The sequence below is a fragment of the Acinonyx jubatus genome, chromosome B3 (genome assembly GCF_027475565.1).
Source record: "Acinonyx jubatus isolate Ajub_Pintada_27869175 chromosome B3, VMU_Ajub_asm_v1.0, whole genome shotgun sequence".
Classification (NCBI taxonomy): domain Eukaryota; kingdom Metazoa; phylum Chordata; class Mammalia; order Carnivora; family Felidae; genus Acinonyx; species Acinonyx jubatus.
This window is the reverse complement of record NC_069386.1, coordinates 107,111,248-107,134,024: the sequence shown is the minus strand read 5'-3', so window position 1 is coordinate 107,134,024 and position 22,777 is coordinate 107,111,248. Positions and strand designations below refer to the sequence as shown.

The 22,777-nt window shown below is 38.5% G+C and overlaps 1 protein-coding gene across 1 annotated transcript in view; it reads left to right on the top strand.

Annotated features, from left to right (window-relative positions):
• Positions 1–22,777, top strand: part of KCNH5 (potassium voltage-gated channel subfamily H member 5) — a 297,554-nt gene that overhangs the window by 233,770 nt on the left and 41,007 nt on the right. The window contains exon 10 of the mRNA XM_015068125.3: positions 5,439–5,635. Coding sequence (XP_014923611.1) covers positions 5,439–5,635 — 197 coding nt within the window. The remainder of the gene's footprint in view (positions 1–5,438; positions 5,636–22,777) is intronic.

The window sequence follows — 22,777 nt, the reverse complement described above, 5'->3', positions numbered from 1 at the left end:
CAAAGATTGGCAGGCATCAATTCTAAATGTTTTAAAAGATTCTATTCTACTACACCTGTATAATTTCTTAATTTTAGCACTCATCATCTTATTCTTTCTGTTCTATGCCTTTAAAACATTAGTGGATAACACTTGGTGTTGTTATAGTCAAAGTCCATTAAAAATCACATAATTCTAAAACTCCTAGTGTTGTTCATGTATAAATGAATATTTTTATGCATATGTATTCATAATAAAGTTTATGAGCCTACTGCAATAATCAATCAGAGTGAAGGGCTGACTAATGATAAAAGTGAATACAGGGATTAGGTCCATTCTATAGAAGAATCATCACGTAGAGCCATGACTACACCAGACAGGGAACGACCTACGTTTCAAATGCTGTATTTTTAGGGATTCATTGGCTATATTAGATAGCTATACTCACTGATGAATAACTGAAATAACTTTAATGCATTTGTTTTATCCATTTCATTAACTCACCAAATAATGTGTTTCAAATTTTTTAAAAAGCTCTGACTATAAAACCAGCACCTCAGGGGATCATACTCCCTAAATATACCATGGTCTGTACTACTCCTTTAATTATATTGTTACTTGTCATCTCTGTTTTGTCTTTACATTTTCCAGTTTCATAGTCTCTGAATCTTTAATTCGCTCCTGTTTTACTGTCCTGTTTCCTGTGGTTTAGAAGTGAAATACTTCATAAGACTTGATGCAAAGAACTGAGAATATATAAATAGGCCAAACAACAACTTTCATGTTGAGTGTGAGCTTTTCTACTAATTTTAGGGCTTTGGGGGAAGGTTAGTTTTCTCAAGCCCTGAAATGTTTATAGCTGAGACTACTTGCACCCAGTGAGAGCTGACCTAAAAACTAGCATCAAATATCCTATAGCCACGAAGACGAACAGAAGGACCCAGATCTGAACTTGTGCAGCTACTGGATATTCCATGCACGATCCCATGTCTCTACAATCTGTGATTTCTGATTACTCAGTGTAGATATGCATAATATTCCTTGGAGAAGAACGTTAGTCAGCTCTACTGTGAATGGTAAATTAATTAATTGATTTACAAGACACATCTTCCAGAAGTGCCATAAAAGTTTATTGTGAATTAAGTGACTATAAATTGGTATAGATAACTGGATAAAGCAAACACACTTTAAAATGATTGATTATATCAATGTCCAATTGATAAATCGTGTATCCTAATGGAAATTCTGTGTTATACAACAATTAGTATTGCTTATTATGCAATGTGAGTTCCAATGCTGAGGGCCGAATTACCCACATTTGTTAATTTTGCTATGCTTCTCTAAACTTCTTTTAAGAGGAGGAGCAGGGGTAAATTTTACTTTGCTTGAATCAGTTGGGATTCAAGTTGAGGATTTGGAGTTGAGGCCCTGGATTTTAGTCTTTTTTTTTTTTTTGCCAATTTGACATAGAAAAAATATTATCTTGAAAATACAATTTGATGATTTTTAGTTGAATTACCATAGAGTTATAGATGTAGAGACACCTTAAACATTAGTTTTTGTTCATCTTGTTCGCTTTAGGGTCAAAGCAACAGGTGTTGATTCAGGTAGTTGAATAACTTGATCTAGGCCACACCATTACAGGTAGAGCCTCACATCTAACTTGAATGTCTTATTTCCCAATTTGTTCTTCTGTGTCTTTCTTCTCTCCCCTTTTTTTCATTCACATTTTTCTTTCCAAAAAATATCTGTTTAGCTCTTGCTTGAACTGTTCTAGGAATTGGGGAATAACAAGAGTGGATGAACCAGAGAAAATTCCCTGCCCTTATGAGTTCATGTTCTAGCTTAATGCTATTCTTTCCACATCACAGGCTTTTTATTTATCCATGATATGAAAAAAATAAATAATTTAAAATTTTTGATAGAGATATGTATCAGACATATTTAACTTCAGCAGTTAGGTAAAATATGTAACAGACATTTGAATGCCTCCATAATTAAAAATGGTCTGGGGGCACCTGGGTGGCTTAAGTCAGTTAAGTGTCCGACTTCAGCTCAGGTCATGATCTCACGGTTGGTGAGTTTGAGCCCTGTATCAGGCTTTGTGCTGTCAGCATAGAGCCCACTTCAGATACTCTGTCTCCCTCTCTTTCTGCCCCTACCTCACTCTCTGTCTCAAAAATAAATAAAAATATTTAAAAAATGGTCTATGTTAGCAATGGGAAATTCATTTATATATGGGGTATCTTTTACTCATGATGATACACTAATCAATCAATGAATATTCATCTATTATTCTGTAGATCTATTTACATATTTTATTAATTCAGTTTTATTAAAATAGGTAAGGAAATACATCTGTGAAAGTAGCTTGCTATTTTTAAATGAAAATTAGGCAGATTCATTAGAGAAAAATTTGGAAAACATAAAGTAGAAAGAAGAAAAAATAAACACATTACCTGAAGCCAGTTGCTATAATTATTTAAATGCATTTTCTTCTAGTCTTGTATCCCTTTGGCTTTTTTTTAATGTTTATTTATATTTATTTTTGAGAGAGACAGAGAGAGTATAAGTGGAGAAGGGGCAGAGAGAGAGAGAGGGAGAGAGAGAATCCCAAGCACACTTTGAGCTGTCAGTGCAGAGCCCGATGTGGGGTTCATTCTCACGAACCATGAGATCATGACCTGAGCCAAAATCAAGAGTCAGACGTTTAACTGACTGAGCCACCCAGGCACTCCCCTTTTGGCTTTTAACACAATTTTAATTTCAGCAGTTAATTAATTTATCAATTAATAATAACATGTCCTCTATAGAATAACATAGAATAATAAAATACAGTATATTTGGTTTTGTCATGAATATTTTATTTTAAGAAAATAAGAAAAAGTACTTTTAATTGATAATTACTTTAGTCTGGGAGTTTCGGTTTCATTTTTATGTACTTTATTGTAGTTGTAACCAAAATTATATTATACTTTGTATCTTTATTTTTTCATTTAGTATTATAAGGTAAGCATTTTTGCACATTATTCCAAAAGACAGTTTTAATTCTATGTGAACTGATGCTTGATATGTAGATAGCTTTCCATAGTTGGATATTTTATTCATTTGTTTGTTTGTCTTACCAATCTGGGGTTGTGACTGAATATTCCATATATTGGTCCTAAATCTTGATTGATTCCTGGAAGTGAAGTTACTTAGTCAAAAACATTGATTATCATTGTAGTTACTGCACATGAAAATCAGATAGCTGAAGAGTACTGAGCACTTATAAATAGGTCAGAGGCTGTATTATAAGTGATAGTTTGAGAAAGGGTCACAGAAATGAATCAGAAAGAAGTAGAATCCTTCTTCTGTCTTTTCAAGGAAAAACCTAGTATAGAGAGTATAGCAGTGACGATAGAGTAAAAGGAACAAGAGGTACATGAAAGCAGCCCTTTAGAAGCCCTGTTACTTTCATGGCACCAGGGACTATGATAATATAACAGTTGTTGATGTCTTCTGATTAAAAAATAATAAATGGAAATAATAAGACCATAAAACCCATCCAGTATCCATAAGGCAGAGAGAACCTACCATTTTGGTGCACTTGCTTTATAGAGTGCATAAAATGAGATCATACTATGTGTATGATTTGATATTCTGCCTTTGTTATTTTACATAATGTGAACACCTTTTTGTCACTATTTTCCGACTTATGATACTTGGGTGCTGCATACTATTCTTTTATTTATTTATTTTAAATTGAAGTATAATTAACATACAGCATTATATTAATTTCAAGTGTACGAGATAATGATTCCACATTTCCATACATTACTCAGTGCTCATTCAATGAACATTTTTATAATTAAATGTGGTACTTCTGATAATGCAATTAGAATAAATATGTATTTCTTTACAATTGGAATTACTTGTTTAAAATTTAGATAATGCCACTTACAGATATCTAAAATTCACCTGTGTAAGTGGAGGTAGGGCTTATTTTTTAAATTTCTATACCTAAAGTCTCCCTTAGGTCATCTATGATGCTGTATAACCCCAGAGACTTACCTTGGGTCACAGGTCTCTAATTAACCTTCCTTGGACAAATGTAAGGCTATCAGACCGTTGAATTGTCACTGTCACTAACTAAAAGAAAATTTTGGAGTGTCTGGAAACAAATGCTCAAGATTAATTAAATATCCATTATGGTTACCTTATGCTGATCATATGATCACATGATAGTTGTAACCACTTTCTCAATATATGCATGTTTTCTCTTTCTATCCTGGAGTGCCTCATGGTTCTTTAAGGATTTCCAAACTGTCTATGTGGGCAAGAATGTGTAATCTCACTCAACCTCAATCTCTGTCTCTCTGTGTCTCTCTCTCTCTCTCTCTCTGTCTCTCTCTCTCTCTGTCTCTCTCTCTCTCTCTCTTCCTCCTCTCTCTCTCTCCCTCGTTTCTCTGGTTACATGTTGCCTTTTCTCTCTGGTAATCTTGCTGGCCTGAAGTGTTATAAGATGTTCCCTTCTTCTTCTTCCTTTTTTCTTGTCACTTCTGACTTCAATCTTTGTGATGAAAGCAGATATTTACTCATTTCTGTGGTTAGAGTATAGAAAGCATGGCTTTGGCACAGTGCCTTAATTTCTGAGTCTTCCTTATCCCCGTCTTGTTTGGGCAACTGAGTACTCTTGATTTGGAATGGTGAACTGTGGAGTTCAGCTCACCAGTGGATGCTGCTCTGAAGTGAAGAGTTGATTTCTGTGTGATTTCCAGAATTTCAAAAAGATATCCACATTTCACTACAGTATAGCTCTCTTTAGGGAACTGTTGATAGCATAACAAATCTGAGTCTCCATGTTTTCCCCAACTCAGCTTCTTAGGCTCTGTAGTTGTGGATGGGGGACCCCCGGGGCTGGGCCCTGAGGCCTTGCATAAAGGTTGGCTCAGAAGAGATGGAAAGGCATCCCTGGGGAATAAGTCATGGCCAGTATTAGTCTGCCTGGAGCATAAGACTTAGTTGCTGAATAATGTACGTTTAATATATGTGCAATCAGTTCCAGATTTATAAATACTGTAACAGCAGATCCTTCTATATTGCATTCTGTCATCTCTACAGAAGAAGCAGAAGAAAGGATGAAACTAAAAAGTCACCTTTGCTCCTTCTAGTCAGATGGAAAAAGTGATGATGGCAGAAGATAATGAAACTATTTGTTAAAATATGATTTTTGTCTTTGTTGTATTTCATTTATTCATACCACTCCAGATTTTCCATCAAGAACTGCATTCAGGGTGATGTCACTTTACATATTATATGACAGTGTTGTACATTGTTATATGTATCTGGATGGGGTTATATACTCAGGCTCTAAATTATGCTAGTATATCAATACCATATATGAAACTGAATAAAAATAGTGATTAGGATAAGAACTAGTATAGGTACTTGAATACATATCTTATACCATTTTCCAGGGAAAGGTGATGTATTTGGAGACATCTTCTGGAAGGAAACCACCCTCGCTCACGCATGTGCCAATGTCCGAGCACTAACATACTGTGACCTCCACATCATCAAGCGAGAAGCCTTGCTCAAAGTCCTGGACTTTTATACAGCTTTTGCAAACTCATTCTCAAGGAATCTCACTCTTACTTGTAATCTAAGGAAACGGGTATGTTGCATGTATCCACTTCCCCTTATTAGTATCGATAGAGTTAATATGTCATGCTCTATTAGCTGAGGTGTGGAAAAGGTATTTCATTTTGCACTCGTACATTCTCATTGATTTGAAGTGATATAATTCTTTCCCTTTCTTTATATTTTGTTTCCTTTTTAAGAGGGGGGAAGAAACCCTGAGTATGTGGTTAAAGACTTGAATCTTTATAATTTAAAAGTAAAATGAAAGGCAGAGTTGAGAAACAAGCATACTGTACTATAATATAATTAGTTCTTGGGGTTTATGATAACTGCCATAAAAATAACGTCAGTGTCCCTTACTTTATTATGTGGATTTTTTAAGTTGGTAAGGTTAATCAGACTGAATGTTTATTTTATATTCCTGACTCTATTTAAATATCCTTTCTCATTTAATGATCAATTCATAAAGCCTATTACCTGTGAATTCTTTCAAAGCATACTATCTTAAAAAATAATTAGCCACACTGACATGTCCTACAAATTGGTATAGCAGTCCTTAACTTTGTACTGCTGTTGCAAATACAATCTTCGTGGCCGTTATCTTTTTTATTGATGACCGTGACACAAATTTAATTTGCATAAAGACATCCCCCAGCTATGATTTATGGGTCGTTGGACATTGGCTAGGGCCCTTTTATTGCCAAGAATGAAATACACATTTGGACAACTGCACTTAAGGAATTTCATCTAAAATAATTGCCTGTCTATGGTGCAGTATTTTGAAATAGCAAGCTTCCTTCCCATTGCCCCCTTAAATAGAACTTTCCCTTTAGTTAACATGGAGGAGAAAAATCAAGCCATGAGACAAATCAGCATCTCTACTGCAGCAGCAGAGAAATGAACATAAGCAAATCAATATAGCTCCCTACTTGGGGTTCTAAGAGAGGATAGGACTGCTGGAGTCATATTCCTCCCAGCTGTGTCACAACATTGGATCTACATTTGAGTAACATTTTCAGTTTATATTTTTGTTAACAAATGTTTATTGAGCACTCACAACCTGCATGACAAAACGTAAGGAGTTGCTGCGAGCACGAGGACTAGAGCCGCAATGCTTAAGGAGCTTACAGCCAAGTGTGACTGGTATGTGAAACACAAATATGTGAAACACAGATTTGTACATGTAATTGAAAGTGAAGATGGTGATGAATGGGGAAGAGGGGTACCGAATATGAACTAAACGTGGAATTTTTTTGTTTATTCATCAGGGAGTGTAGAGTCCCTTTTAAGCAGAAATAAGTCTCCTTTAGTCCATGCTCTACCTTCCCCAGTGCCAAATTCCTCTTCTGCAAGGCAGCCCGTTAGATATTTGAAACTCTTACATCTTATTAAGTCTTCTCCAGTATAAATTTTGCCAGTTTTGGAGTCTTCCCACACACCGCGAGATCACCGAAACCCCTATCCATCATCGTTACGGTCCTCAGGACAGATCCTATTTGTCACTGTCCTCCTCAAAGCATGTTGTTTACACAGTACCTCATCTGATGTTTGTAATATTCCGGTGGAAAAAAAAGGACAGTTATTTTCCCTTCAAAACACATGGGGAAACTCAGGCCCAGAGGGATTAATATCAAATAACCAACTGATATATTTGCAGTGCAAGGTCTCAAAGAGGGATAATTACCAGTAGAAAATAAATTCTGGTTCTTCAGAATGAGTCCATCACAGAGCCCTATTGCCTCTTTTTTTTTTTTCTCTTTCACACATCTGAGCATATGTACACCACACCCACCCACCCACACACTGTTGTGAATGCTGAGTGCACACACCTGCATGATTACCTCTGCTAGGAAGAGAGCTAGAGACAGGAAACTGTGTGTTTTTTAATGGGACCCGGGGGTGGTGCACCCACGTCTGCAGGTACTGGTGCCCAGGTTACATCAAATGGCTTCTTCCCTATATACTCTGTTCCCTGTTACAACCTGTGTCCATTTAAAAAAAAATTTTTTATAAATTCTAGCCCTTCTTCAATTGATGGATGGTCTCAATAACTTGGCAAAATGTGGGGACAGGTGTGCTGTCGGTCAGTGTCACTTTGTTCTCAGAAAAAAAAAATTCTCAGGATGGGTGGCTCAGTCGGTCAAGTATTTGACTCTTGATTTCAGCTCAGGTCATGATCTCACGATTTGGTTCTTGGGGTCCAGTCCCATGATGGGCCCTGTGCTTACAGGGCGGAGGCTGTTTGGGATTCTCTCTTTCCCTCTCTCTCTGCCCCTCCCTGCCTTGTGCTCTCTCTCTCAAATAACCATTAAAAATTTTTTAAAAAGTATTCTCATAAAAATAACAGAAAATATCCTCCAGTGACTCATGAGAATATCATTTTCAGAGCCTATTTTAAAACTGTGCGCTTCAACACATTTTTTATTTAATAATTGATCTTATGAAATTTTAATAACCCACAGATGAGGCACTATGATTTCCACTTCATTGAAGAAAAGGCTGAGGTTCTGGGAAGGGGACACCTAGTTACCAAGTCAATTATGGGTCAGGGTTTGCCTTCGAATCCATCCCTGTCTGATTCTAAAACCTAACTCTTTAGGTGATACCATGTTGCTTTGGCTTGTCAAGTACTTGATATATTTTTTTCCACAACAATATTCCACAGACACATAAGTTTCTCATTCCCTCAGTCACTTTCACTTCATTCCCCACAGAGCTATTAATAAAAGGATATATATTTTTAAGTAGGCTCCACACCCAGCTTGGAGCCCAACGCGGGGTTTGAACTCACAACCCTGAGATCAAGACCTGAGCTGAGATCAAGAGTCAAAGCTTAACCGACTGAGCCACTCAGGTGAACCTAATAAAAGGATATTTTGTTCTTATTGCTATTATTGCAAGCATTCCTGCATTGAATATTTTTTGTGAATTGCACATTTGTTGTGAATTGCATAATCAAAACTACGTCCGTAGTATGCTATTGATATCCATAACTATCATAACCATCATTTAAGGGCATGTCCCTAGTGAGTTGGGGGGAGTGGATTTGGAACCCAGATTTTCCGCCATCACGGATTACAGCTCTGGTTTCATGAGCGCATGAGGTGGCTCAGTGGAGAGGTCTGTAAAGTGTGTGGTTCCTGGTGGTCACAATAATGGGGGGTGTGTCAGTGCTTTAGCTGCTTGCCCCATCTCCATTACGGGAAGATAAGATATTTGTTATGCCAACATAGATCCCGCTAACCATCCTTAAGTTCCTCTCTATACAAATTCTAGAACTAGAACTGGTAATTCCATCCATCAACTAGAGCAGGGGTTGGCAAACTTTCTCTGATAAGGATCAGTCAGTAGATACTTTAGGATTTGAAGGCCACAGAATCTCTGTGTCAATGACTCAGGCTTGCCACTGTAGTGTGAAAGCAGCTGTCTTAGCTCAGGGAGCCATAACAAAATACTGTACATTTAAACAACAGGAATTTACTTCACACAGCTCTGGAGGCCGAGAAGTTCGAGATCAAGGTGCGGGACCCAGCTGGGTACCCCAGTAAGGGCTTTTTTCTTCCTGGCTTGTAGACCTCTGCCTTTTCTCTATGTCCCCACATGGCTGTGAGTAAGGGAGACAGAAAGAGAGGAAGGGAGAAAGAGAGAGAAAAAGAGAGAGAGAGAGAGAAAGTTCTCTCTCTAGTGCCTCTTTTTAGGGCAGAATTCTTATCACGAGGACCTCACCTTCATGACCTCATCTAAACCGAATTAGCTCCCCAAAACCTCTTTGTCAAATATCATATTAGGGGATTAGGACTTCAAGATCCGAAGTTTGGGGAGATACAGTTCAGTTCACAGCAGCAGCCAAAGATAATATGTAAATAAGTGAGCATAGTTGTGCTTTAGCAAAATTTTATCTACACAAACAGGTAGCTTCCATGGGCCTTAGTGTGTCAATTGCTGGGAAGGACAATGAGAATGCAAATACAATTCTCTCCCCCTTATATTAGAAATCATCTCTATTACTTGCCGCTCAGAGGTTATCATGCAATGGAAAATACCATACATGAGAGGTGGCTGCAGAAACAGGTCAATAAAATGCATGAGTGAGGCAAGGCTCCCGTGGCTGTTGAAGACCAGCGTTCACACCATACATAAGAGGGGCAGGGGCTCCTTGGTCTGGTTGCACACTGCCTTGGAATGCCAGCCCAGTGTTGCTTGGTCTGCATATTTTTTTTCCCCAGAGAATCCAGAGGTGCAAATTTTTACACAAAACCCACTAGTTTTGTAACTAATTTGCTTCGGCTTTTTTAAAGATAACATGGTGAAACAGTGCAAGTTTGATGAATGCCAGACTGATGAATCCAAGTGTGCTTGCTCTTGGTCCAAATGTTTGTGAACTAAATGGAATGAGTTTATGAACTCTTAATCTCATGATAGTAGAAGCCTGAAATTTTTTTTTTAAATTTTTTTTTCAACGTTTGTTTATTTTTGAGACAGAGACAGAGCATGAACAGGGGAGGGGCAGAGAGAGAGGGAGACACAGAATCTGGAACAGGAGAAGCCTGAAATTTTTACCTAAAGCCTGTAAATTTGGATAAGAAAAATTATTACATCTTAATTTTCTTTATTTTCTAAGTGAAATTTAGCTTTTCCTTCAATCATGAAGGTTGCTAACATACTACAGTATTATTAGTATTATTAAATAGTATTATTTCTAACTATTAGTATATATTAATATTATTAAATAGTATTATTTCTTTACCAAAAGAACTCATAGATATTTTCATATTATATTGTACTTGTTGAAGTGTTTAGGCTCATCACTGCTTAATAATTATGGAAATTATTATAGACCTGCTACTAAGATGAGGTTATTGCGTTAAAAAAGCACAGATGACTATTTTTTGTGAATTCTTTTTTAATATTTTGATAACTGGACTTCAACATAATGTTTTTTTTCCATTTGCAATACTATATATTTTATTTTGTGCATTTAAAGCAACACAGGCTTTCCTAGACTGCTGGAGATCAAGAACCCCCACACGATAGTCAGAAGCTGAACTAAGTTGAACAAAAGGACGGGTTGGTGTATTTTTCTCAATAATAAGAACACAATTCCATAGTTTTCAGTAAGTTTAAACACATTCAGAAAAGGCATGGAGAGCAACAGCGGAAGGTTGGCTCACTCGCTGACTTGGGTTATGTATTTATGTACTTAATTAAGTGAAGCTACAATTTCCTGGAATGGCAGAATGGTGTTTATTAATTTCTTTTTTAATGTTTATTTCTTTTTGAGAGAGAGAGAGAGAGCACACAAGTGAGACAGGGGCAGGAAGAGGGGGACAGAGGATCCAAAGTGGGCTCCGTGCTGACAGCAGCGAGTCTGATATGGGGCTCGAACTCGCGAACTGATGACCTGAGCTAAAGTCGGATGCTCAACTGACTGAGCCACCCAGTGCCCCAGACAAAATGGCACTTATTAACTTGAGGACCAACCCTCAGGTCCAGGTCTGAAAAGGCAAGCGGCACACCCAGCACAGGTGATCTCTAAATTGTAAGGGATTTTAATCAGACTGTTGAAGCAATTCGTGCACTTCTGCTCATTCTGCCTAGTTGTGATGCAATGAAGTTTACTGTCTGTGTAAAAAGAGTTAACGTAGCAGGTGTGACTGCTGTGCTTTAGAAGACCTGCTTCTAGAGCAGGCTCTTGGCTGGCACCTGGGAACTCGGTTTCAGGAGGGTTCCCGTCAGGTTAATGGGTGAGAGTGGCTCACTGTGCCTACTCTGTTTATTCAAACAGTGTGGTCTCTGCTAAACATTTACTTATGGCCACATTAAGTGTGGTTGGGATTTTGAGTTATTTCTAAATATTTCCTTCACTTTCAAGCTAGCATGAACATATTTTCCTCCAGACTGACTATTTGGATGAGTGAGGAGTTTTATTTGCTATTTTTGGTACCTTTTCTGACAAGACCCTTTGACAAAGTGTGGCACAGAGAGTATTGGCTGGCTCAGTGTATATCAGTATGCATCCATCACGGCCCTACTACATACCTAGGCGGACATGGAGATAACCGCCTCTCTAGGGGCCTGCCATCTAGCAAGAGTCAAATAAATCCTAACAGAGCCCGACAAATGCTGAGAGGATTACATTCAGGGTAGAGAGTGTGGGTGGGGGTCATAGAGGAGATGAATCCAACTCATCCCAGAGGAAGACACAGGGAGGGATTCCAGGAGGTGATGATGACATGACTGGCATTAGGATTTTATTTTATTTTATTTTATTTTATTTTATTTTATTTTATTTATTTTATTTCATTATTTTATATTTTAATTGTGACTGTTCATTTCTATTTATTTGTATATTTATTTAGAGAGCATGAGCAGGGGAGGGGCAGAGAGAGAATCTCAAGTAGGCTCCATAGCTCAGCACAGAGCCTGACTTGGGGCCCAGTCTCACCACCGTGAGGTCATGATCTGAGCCAAAATCAAGAGTTGGATGCTTACTGACTGAGCCACCCAGGCACCCCAGGATTTCATTTTAAATGGAATAATATTCAAGAGGAAGGAATGATCTTGCAGACCCCCTAGTCCAATTTATTTTCTTTATGGATGAGAAAACTGAGACCCAGTGAATTAAGTGACTTGCTCAGGTTTGCTTAGCAAATAAGCATCAGGGCTGGGATGGGAATCCAAGTCCTTTGAATTCCATGCTGGTGGTATTTTTACTAGCTAGCCTAGTTTAAAAGCCTTGTGTCGAAGACTGTGAGTAAAATGCGATACTTGGCTGTGTTCATTTTTAACAGGGAAAAAGGAAGGTAGACGGCATGAGTTTGCCTGTGATTCGTAGACTGATTTTAGTGTTTTTCACATCATGATTAGGGATAAAACTAACAGCAGAGCAGAAAAACCAGGCTATCGGTAGTGTTCAGTGTTCAGAGTTGTGAACAGGATTCCCAGTCTCAGTGCGAGCCAATGTGTGTGGTGTGGCCACAGTGGGTGTGCCGCTTGCGTTGTGAAGGGTCTCATTTTTAGTAAAAGCATGGAACTTCCAACATATCAGTGTTGTTCAAGAAGTGTTACTGAACACGGTAAAATACTGCTTTGCTGATAATACTATGTTTCTAATATACTCTCTGCTATCTTGTCAATACTTTTAAGAACTATACTGGCTGCCACCCCGTTAGTATAAACATGTGTAAAAAAGGAAATTTCTCACATTAAACAAAACTCCTATTTTTTACACCTTTGTATTTTAAGTTACTTTCTTAAGAATTGAGCACTTTCACATTAGAAGTTATGAAAAAAAATACTGACAAGTTTCCTGCCAGAAGTGACATTTATTAGTACTAAAAATGTTGATTAAAAAGGGGGAAGAGGGGGAGGAAGGAAGAAAGATTGGAAGAAAGAAATAAAAGGACAACAAGTATTTTCATACAGAATTGGGAAAATCTGAGACCTGACTGACAGCAGGAAACAGACAGGGAATGAGCTGATACCGAGAACGATTCTTTGTTAGGAATGAGAACTAAGATAACCATGTGGTCAGTTCCAAAAAAAACAACTGGGAAGAGATCGCTAACTGAAATTTGAAAGGAAAGAAAAATAGTTAAGACCGAACAATGTGAATATAGTCCTAAAATTGTGCAATAAACTGGGCTTCCCTTTTAAAGGCCATGTCTATGGGACATCTGGGTGGTTCAGTGGTTAAGCAACCAACTCTTGATTTCGGCTCAGGTCATGATCTCACGATTCGTGAGTTTGAGCCCCACATCGGGCTCCACACTGTAACAGTGTGGAGTCTGCTTGAGGTTCTTTCTCTCTCTCTGCTCCTCCCATGTGCTCTCTCTCAAAATAAATAAATAAACTTAATAAAATAATGTTTTTAAATACCATATCTATTATGTTAATGAGTAGAAACCCCTCTTGTGGTTCCAGATTGAGTGGTCATGGACAGAGAACTCATGTGTCTTTTCATTCCATGGCTCAGCTGACTTTATTGCTGGTGTCATGAAAATTTCTAAGCCAAACGATTCTAGAGAAATGTTTCCAGTATATCTACTATTATGATGGAGTGGATCTCCTTGGACCTTGATCAAAAGTGATGCCAAATTGGGGCGCCTGGGTGGCTCAGTTGGTTAAGCCACTCTGTCCCTCCCTTGCTTGCTCTGTCTCTCTCTCAAAAATAGACAAATAAACTTTAAAAAACTTAAAAAAAAAAGTGATGCCAAACTGACACTTGCCCTTAGTTGTGGTCTCAGAGAAACACCTCTATGGTTGCCTTGGAGACCCATCTTGCTCCTAGTTTATGCTCCTTTTTACTGAACATCTGTATACCCCTTAGTTCAGACACAAGCTAATCCAAGACCTATTAACAGTATTAATTTATCCCTTGTATTAATCTGTTCAGAATGCCATAACAAAATAACACAGACTGGATGGTTAAACTGAAAGGTATTGTCTGACAGCCTTCAGGCTAGAAGTTCAAGACCAAAGTGCCAGCGAGGTTGGTGTCTGCTGAGAGTTCTGTCCTTGGGTTGTAGATGGCTGCCTTCTGGCTGTGTGCTCATATGGTCTTTCCTCTGTGAAGGAAGTCTCTGGTGTCTCTTCTTAATCCTGTTGGATCAGAGCCCCAACCTTATGACTTCATTTAACTATGATTGTTTCTTTAGAGGTCCCATCTTCGGAGACAGCCACACTGGGGGTTAGAGCTTAGATATGTGATTTGGGAGGAGGACACAACAACCCTCTTTTTTTTTTTTTAAAATTAAATGTGAAGGAGTAACTTTGAGAAGTTTTCTAAAATCAAAACTTACAACTGAAATAGGTCTGGATTACTGGGGATATGCATCAGCATCAACATTCAGTACTGGCTGCTGTAACTTCTCGACAATGCATAATTATCATTACTAGCAAAACGTTCTTGCCCTCCTACAGTGATTTAAGAAAGGATCCCATTTAAACTTAGAAAAATTTCCCCCCAAGAATGATGAATGCAAATTGTAAATTGGAAAAACAGAACATAAAAGTAGTTATCCCTTTCCTCCCATAAAACCAGGATCCTTTTCCTCAAATGGCAGTATTCTTAAGTAGAGTAACAGAAGCCAGCTGGCCATTTATGGGTGGCTAGAGCACCAATCCTGTATTTTAATATCACAGTGGAAAGAAATTGTGGGTTAGGGTCACTCATGCATTAGCACAGGCTCAGAACTCAGTAACTGTTTTTCTTTCCAAAAAGCATTCTTATCCTGGTGAATCCAGTGACACGGAATGTATTTTTTTCTTTGAGCAGTGAAGCATCTGTATAACAATTACCTTTTATAGACGGAAGACAGACTGGAATTGGATACTGAGCAGGCTTTGAGTACTTGCTTGGTGTACATGTGTTGCAGACTACATGTATTTCAGGGGTCAGTACTGGCATCTTTGAAGAAGTAGTCTAGGATTCTGATAAGGGGAGCTCCAACTCCACTATTTCCCCCCCTTTCTCCCACCCTGGTACATCAGCTGAACAAAATATGGGAGTATATTCATTTCATATCCCTGCAAGCTCGTATCCAATTAAAAAGACATCACTAAAACACTGTCCACACTTGGAACAAAAGCTAATATGGTCTCCATAAAACTCTGAAGTATTCCAGAGAATCTGTGCTTCTCTCATAGCACTGATTGTGGTACTTGGGTTTCCTATTTGCATGTTTGTTTTTTCAATTAAACAATGAGCTCCTTAAAGTAGGTATTTTTCTGTAATCTCTTTGCCATTGCCAATGACCAGAATAGTGCCTGCTGTGTAACTGAATGAATGAATCAGTGAATGAATGCAAAGTGAATCTGACATACTGGCCAGCATAGTTTCTATCATCACTGACTACAATAATCACTGTCATCCAGAAAAACAAATGATGCCCTTGACGATTTTGGCAGAGAGCCTTATGAAATAGGATTATGAAAAGGACCATTACGAATTAGTGTTAAATCACAATTAGAGCTAACTTCCAGCTGCAGTTTCTAACCATTTCTGCCTACGGAGTCCACACAATGCCCCGTCTCTCTAGCACTTTCAGAAGACAGCAACGTTGACATCACTATTGCATGAATTTAGATCACCTGATGCCAGGGGCTGTGCTTGTCAGAACAGTGCTTTCATCTCATTCAAAAGGACTTTAAAGAACAAACTTTTTTTTCTCATCGTTTCCCTTGTAGAATCTGCATACACCCTTGAGTGTGAGCAGAGAGCTACTATCTTAGCTGATCATCAGGATCGCAAATGTGTGTGAACTACTAGAAACACTGGCCATTTGGGGTGCCTGGGTGGCTCAGTCGGTTAAGCGGCCGACTTCGGCTCAGGTCATGATCTCGCGGTCCATGAGTTCGAGCGCCGCGTCGGACTCTGTGCTGACAGCTCAGAGCCTGGAGCCTGTTTCAGATTCTGTGTCTCCCTCTCTCTGACCCTCCCCTGTTCATGCTCTGTCTCTCTCTGTCTCAAAAATAAAATAAACGTTAAAAAAAAATTAAAAAATAGAAACACTGGCCATAGCCAGTACCCTGCGGCTTGTAGAAGTTTCACCTCCAAACTCATGTAGCTCTGTACCTTGTAGTTCACACACCACGGGCCTTGTCTCATTTGGGCTTCAAATCAACACTGGAGGGAAGTGAGCCAAGAGAGGTGAGGCGACTTGCTCGAGGCCACACAGCCAATCGCTGTTCTGAAGTTCCAGCCTACAGTGTCTCAGCTTCAGGCTGGCGCTCACCCCGCTGATGGTGGTTGAAAGAGGCAGACTTTCAGCAATTCCAGAAGTTTATCATGTGCATTTAGAGGAAGCAGAGACTTAATTATGCAGTCTTTTGATTCCTTAAGCTGCTTCTATTTAGGGCTGTCTTGATCTGCTTCCAGACAGAATAAAAACTTTTCCACATTTAGCTCTCAGGACATAGGTTCACAGATCCCTCACTCTTCAGTAATACCTCCAAAGCAGCTATTTAAGGACAGTGTTTCTCAAGTTTCAGAGTGGGGCTGAATTCAGTAAGTTACCAACATACTTGAAGGGAGATCATACTGTCTGTTTGATAGCTCCCCTTTTCAAAACTAGAGTTTATTTTTATTGCAAGAAAATGTCTTCTAGTAATAAATGAGGGAATAAGCATTTAGTATAGTCAGAAGAGTATTTAACCTAACAAATGATAAAATTATAATTTTATAAATTATTTTTCTTGGGAATCCTCAAAGTAGCCAACAGTCCACTTGAAACATTTGATTTTATTTTAGGGCTGAATCCTGCCTTACAATAGTGCCTTTTTAGGGGTGTCATAGCTGGATACCAGACTATTCATTTCCATGTGTCAACAACCACTTCTTAATTCTCAACAATTAATATTTGATGAAGGGGCCTCTGGAAGTACAGTGCTATATCACGCCATCTTCATTTGTAGGAAACCCCTCCTTTTGAATGAAAAAAAGCAAGGATTTCTATTAAGACCGAGAGGCGCCTGGGTGGCTCAGTTGGTTGTGTCCCACTTCAGCTCAAGTAATGGTCTCACAGCTCTTGGGTTCGAGTCTCATGTCAAGCTCTGTGCTGACAGCTCAGAGCCCAGAGCCTGTTTCAGATTCTGTGTCTCCCTCCCTGCCTCTCCCCTGCTCACATTCTGTCTCTGCCTCTCTCTCTCTCTCTCTCAAAAATAAACATTAAAACAAATTTAAAAAATATATTAAAACAGAAATGTACATAATATTTGCTTTCCTAATTTCTTTAGGTATCGATTTGAATTTTGAATATACACAATTTTTCCTATATTTGTTTCTTATGTATCTTTTTCCTTCTCTGTTATGGAAAAAGAAGTCAATGAATCACCTATGATTGTACATATAATATGTATATAATATAAAATATATACTATATAATAACAGGTATGTATTTTACGTGTGTGTGTGTGTGTGTGTATATATATATATGTATATATAAAATGTTAACTTTGGATCTGTTCGTGGATCAGTACTTTAGTATATTTTTAGGTAGAGCTCTTTGGAGGGGGGGGTTCCTCCCATCCAACATCCAAGTTAACATCTAAATTTGATGATATAGTTTGTCCTTGTAGGAATTTCTTCCCATCAGTTTTTGAGCTTAATCCACTGACTCAGCTTCTTCTATTCTCTGAGGAACCTCAGAAAATATCGAGATCAATACACGTGTATTCAAAAGGTTTCTGTGTTGATTCTAAGTAGTTTGTAACACTTTACAACAGATTTTGAAAGGCTTTTGGTTATTCAAAGGTGCGTTTTCAAGATGTTTACAGTGCAAAAAAAGTGAAATAAATATTATATTTAAAACATATCAATGTATGTAGAATAGGAAGCATTTTAGAGCATTATATACATTTTGCAAACAAACAAAAAAATAGAGATCTGCTCTGTGGTCAGGTTGAATTCTTAATAGTTAACGATATGACCAAAATAGTATCTGTCTTCCTGGAATGTCCGTTTTTTTCCCCATCTGAAAGGTGCATTTAATAGATTTTGACATTCTAATCAAGTGATCTTTCCCCAAAGGAGTCAAATCAAGTCATTCTACTAAATAATCAGAGACACTCAGATGACCCAGTGAGGCTACAGTAATTTCTCCCAAAGAAAGTCACTCATTTTCTGCCTCTTCTTTCTGAATCAGGTTATACTTGATTTAGCCCAACACTTTCAGAAGTTGACATTTGATGTCACTGGGGTTTGCGCTGTGTCCACAGTTTCATCCTTTAGAGAGCGTTGTCAATCTGCAGCGGTTCAGCAGAGGCTCCATCCCTCAGGAAACTCACAATCTGGAATGCAAATTGCAGGCTAAACATGGGAACTGCTCATTTTGCGTGCAGGAAGCAGCCAGGTTCCCCTAACAGCAGGGCACAGAGGTGATGCTGGGCACTGGACCCTGGCCAGGGATTTGCTTCCCTCTCTTACAGGTATTTTAGCAACTACTTTAAAGGTGGCTGTGAATGGCATCATAATCCCAGCATGTGAAATGGGTAATATGTAACACAGGTCCTTTGAAAGTTAGTTTCCCGTGGCAGGAAGATACATACCTCCTCCTGAGTGAGAAAATTAGTGTTTCCTAATGTTTGGAAATTCAGAGACTGGATGTCAGATGGCCTACTTAGCCATTATAGAGTGCACTGTTGCGTGGGGAAGGGTCTGTTGCACCAGAAAAAAGCAAGCACGAGAGATCAGATCCAGCCTTCTGGATTTATGATTCCATAAAGTGAGGCTGACTGCCGGCTTATGAATAGTAACATTTTCACACCTGACGGTCACCAAGTGGCTTGTTAGAGAAATCCACTGGGAAGACTTTCTCCACAGACTGCTTGGGAGTGGGAGTGGTGGTGTGGAGCAAAGAACAATGGCTGGCAGGGCCTCATTCCCTTTACTCTAAGGCAGCTGACTTCTCCCAAGAAGTCCGCAAAGAAGGTCTTAACATGGATGTTCGCCCTGGTGAGAAAACTAGGAAAGCAGATTTGGATTTGGTGGCTTTGCCAGTCCGAAAAATCTCTCTTGTGGGGCTCCTAGGCCATTCTACTTGGCACATTCTTTTTAGAAGGGTGTTTTTAATTGTGAACCAGCAACTCTATGGAGGTTGACAACATTAATGAAGCTCAAACAATGAGAGACAGACGGAGAGAGAGAGAGAGAAATCTTTAAAAATTCAAAGACGCATCAAGACAAGTCTGTCAGAAGAAAAGATGTGCAACACATGTAATTATGTGAAAATGTATCGATGCTCGAGGGTAAGCTGGCTTTACTATAAACCAAACAGCATATAAGACACTTGGATTTAGAGTTTTGGAGTATATTTTATAAAACAAACATATCAATCTCCTTCTGGAAGCACAGGTGCCTCATGGTCTAGTATCCATAGCCCAGAAATAAATTTGCCATTGATGCCATAGAACTTCAAACTATCCAAGTATTTTTTTCATTTTTTCCAAACTCTTTTCAGGAAAATGTGAGCAATCTAGAAAACTGCTACTTTCGATTTCAGAGAGTGGCAGGATTCAATAGCCAGGTGTGCTCCCGTGTGTCAAAGATGTAGCTGCTTAATTTTGGTTAAAGAAGACCAGAGATGTATTTAATATCTCACCAAAATAAAATCTATCTACTGTGAGTGACCTGGACTAGAATAAAGAAAAACTCTAACCATTTGTAGAGCAACAAAAGTGGTTATTTTAAATGGAGAGCAAGGGCAAAGATATTCCTTTGGTGAGATATAAAAAGACTCCTGGTCTCCAAACATTGTGAAAATATGGCACAGAAAAATCATCAAGATTTGGACGAATGGAAGACAAGTTGGGAAAAACTATATTATGAAACTTGAATTGCTATTTTATAAAAGAAACCAATCAATCACCTTATCCTGTGACTTCAGCTCCTTCCTTAAGGATCAGCTTTGCCCCCCCCTTTCTCCATTCACCTCCTGCTCTCCAGCTGTATGGGATCTCTACTTTCTCTGTATCATTTTTTCAATATTTACTGTATGTTGCTTTGCAGGGTTACATGTATTGAATAGACGCCCTGTCTTCACACATTGACTGTTAAGCTGTTAAAGATAGAGAAATGGCTACTATCCCATATTTCCACCTGCTCTTTGTACTCTAGCACTCCAGTGACATTTTGTTGATTGAATAAGTAACAATATTGCAGAGTTCACCGACTTAAAGCAAGGTGTGCTGCTTCCCTTTCTAGTAGTAGAGCCTGACACCCATGACGAGTATGTCTGGAGAGGAAAGTAGCAGGAAAAGAGGTATCTGCTTTATATATTTTTTTAATTCTGATAACTACTGGGCTCCTTTTGAATGTAGATTTCATAAGAATTTGCAAAAGTTACACTTTAGAGACATTAGAAAATTCTTTGGGGCATTAAACATAAAACATGTAGACTTGCCATTGGGTTACTGTGAGCAAATACATCTTAATTGGTTAAAATTTGTCCCAAAATAGTAAAGAGAAATGGCAATATTTGGGATTCTCCAGGAGGCACTTGAATTACTTCTTTGCTAGAAGTAGATGTTCAACTTAGAATAAATCTTTAGTTGTTTTGGTGAAGGAAAAAGGGGAAAGCATGTCCTAAACACATGGCTCCTTTGCTATTAAACAATTGGAGGTGGGAGAAGTGGGCCATGGCTTTCACCCAGTTCAGAAATAAAAGTGATCTTATTGACACCCATAGGCAAAGGGCATCTATACTCTTTCCCAGGGAATGTTCTGACATCTCTCTTCGTAAGGACTAGAAAGCCAGCTTTGGGTTCAAGTGTATGATCTTGTGCACTCGGGTTTACTCACTATGCCTCTGTTTATGCATCTGTAAAATGAGATTAATGGTAGCCAATGAAGAGCCATGGAGTGCTTAAGTGCTAGGCACTTTTCTAAATGCAGAGTATCTAGGAGTGAATAAACCAGATATGTTCCCTGTCCTCATGGGGTTCAGGATCTAGTGCCTGCCTCACAGAGTTGTTGGACTAAATGCATACAGACTATCCCACATGAGGTTTTAGTGGAAGTTTGCAGTGATGATGGCAGTGGTAATGGTGATGGAGACAGTGATAAGGATGTGTTTCATAAATGGCAATGCCAGACTGGTGCCCAAGATTCTCTCCCAAAATTCTAATGGGAAGAGAAGTTCAGTATTGTCTCAGTATTGGGTCTGTCACTGGTGCTAAGAAAGTAAGAGAAATGATAACAAATACCTGGATCTAATCATCTCTGTAGAAGATAGAACCCTCCTCTTATAAACAAAATCCAATAGGTAACGACAAGGAATTCCATATGCAACAGTGAAATAGGCTGAGAATTGCAGAAATAAACATTTCTACACTTGCCCAGAATAATGTTGATTTTTCCCAAAGGAAAGGCCTACTTTCTTCTGTTAACACAAAACAATATCTCCCTCCACCTCTTTCTAAACTCCACACATTCAGCATAACTTCTGTTACGAGTAAACTCCCCACTGTGGTCTCTAACATTTGATGAAATTATTTGGTGAACGATACATATTAAGAAAACAGACAGGGATTGGAATGTCAAGTCCAGGTCTTGCCACTTTTTGCTCATGGATTGCATTTCTCTAACCTAGGTTAATAAGCAGCGTCCATGCTCCCCTTTGTTGTGCATGCTAAGATTAGCGTTAGCCAATTTAATTTGATCTAAAAACTTACACTTTAACTATAGGTTCTAAACTTATCCTAAATGACATCTATCGAGTTTGTCTGAGCATTCTGCTTTCCATTGAAATAGTCCTCCCCACCTTGCCCCCGTGGCTATAGAAACAGTTACTTACATAAATGTGTTTGCCTTAATGGGTGACACTCAGGGGACGCATTGGGGAAAATGGAAAAAAAGCTTTCCAATCTGTGCCTACTATTAACCCAGTAGTTTTGTAAACCAAGAGCTCGGTTCATTCTTTTATTTAGAATCTGAAGCTAAATTTGCATTGAACTTTTAGAAGTGAAAGGCAAGTACATTTCCTTTCATAAAATTTTCATTTCACCTGCTCTTAACATTAGGACATCTCTGAAGGACTGACTTAAAAAACAATACTAGTTGTATCCATTCATCTGCTCAGGAGAGAACACAATAAAGAAAGGCCACTGGTAATGTGAAGAAAGAGAAATATTGCTTGAACAAGCTCATTCCACTAGTCAAATTTGTCAAAGAAAAGGTGAGCTAATATCATTCCTTTTTATAATATTCTCTACAAGAAAAAGTTGCTCATTTTATTCATGCTTGACATTTCATAGTAAAGGTAACATTCATTTTTAATGAAAAATATTCCACAGGATTATTAATTAAAGGGAATGCAGGAAGAGAGATCTGTCATTTAAAAAGAGAGCAACTCATGAACGAGAGAAAGTCTCCAGTCAAAAATGCAGCTCAGTGAACTTCTCTCAGGATTGCTGGCTGGCTGGGCACCAGTGTGACCCTCACCCTCTATCCTGGATGGCACCCATGGCATCTGGGCATGGGTTCTTTTGCATCAGAGCTTTGGTAAACTTGGAGTTCTAGCCCCTTTAGCTTATTGCTTGAATCTTTGATTATACTTCTTATTTTGGGCCCATTGTTCTCACCAAATTGTAAACTACTTGAGGTCAAAGATTGTGAATAATGTAATCATAGCACTTAGAGGAGAATTTTGTGCTGTACAGTTCAAAAAACGTTTGGCAG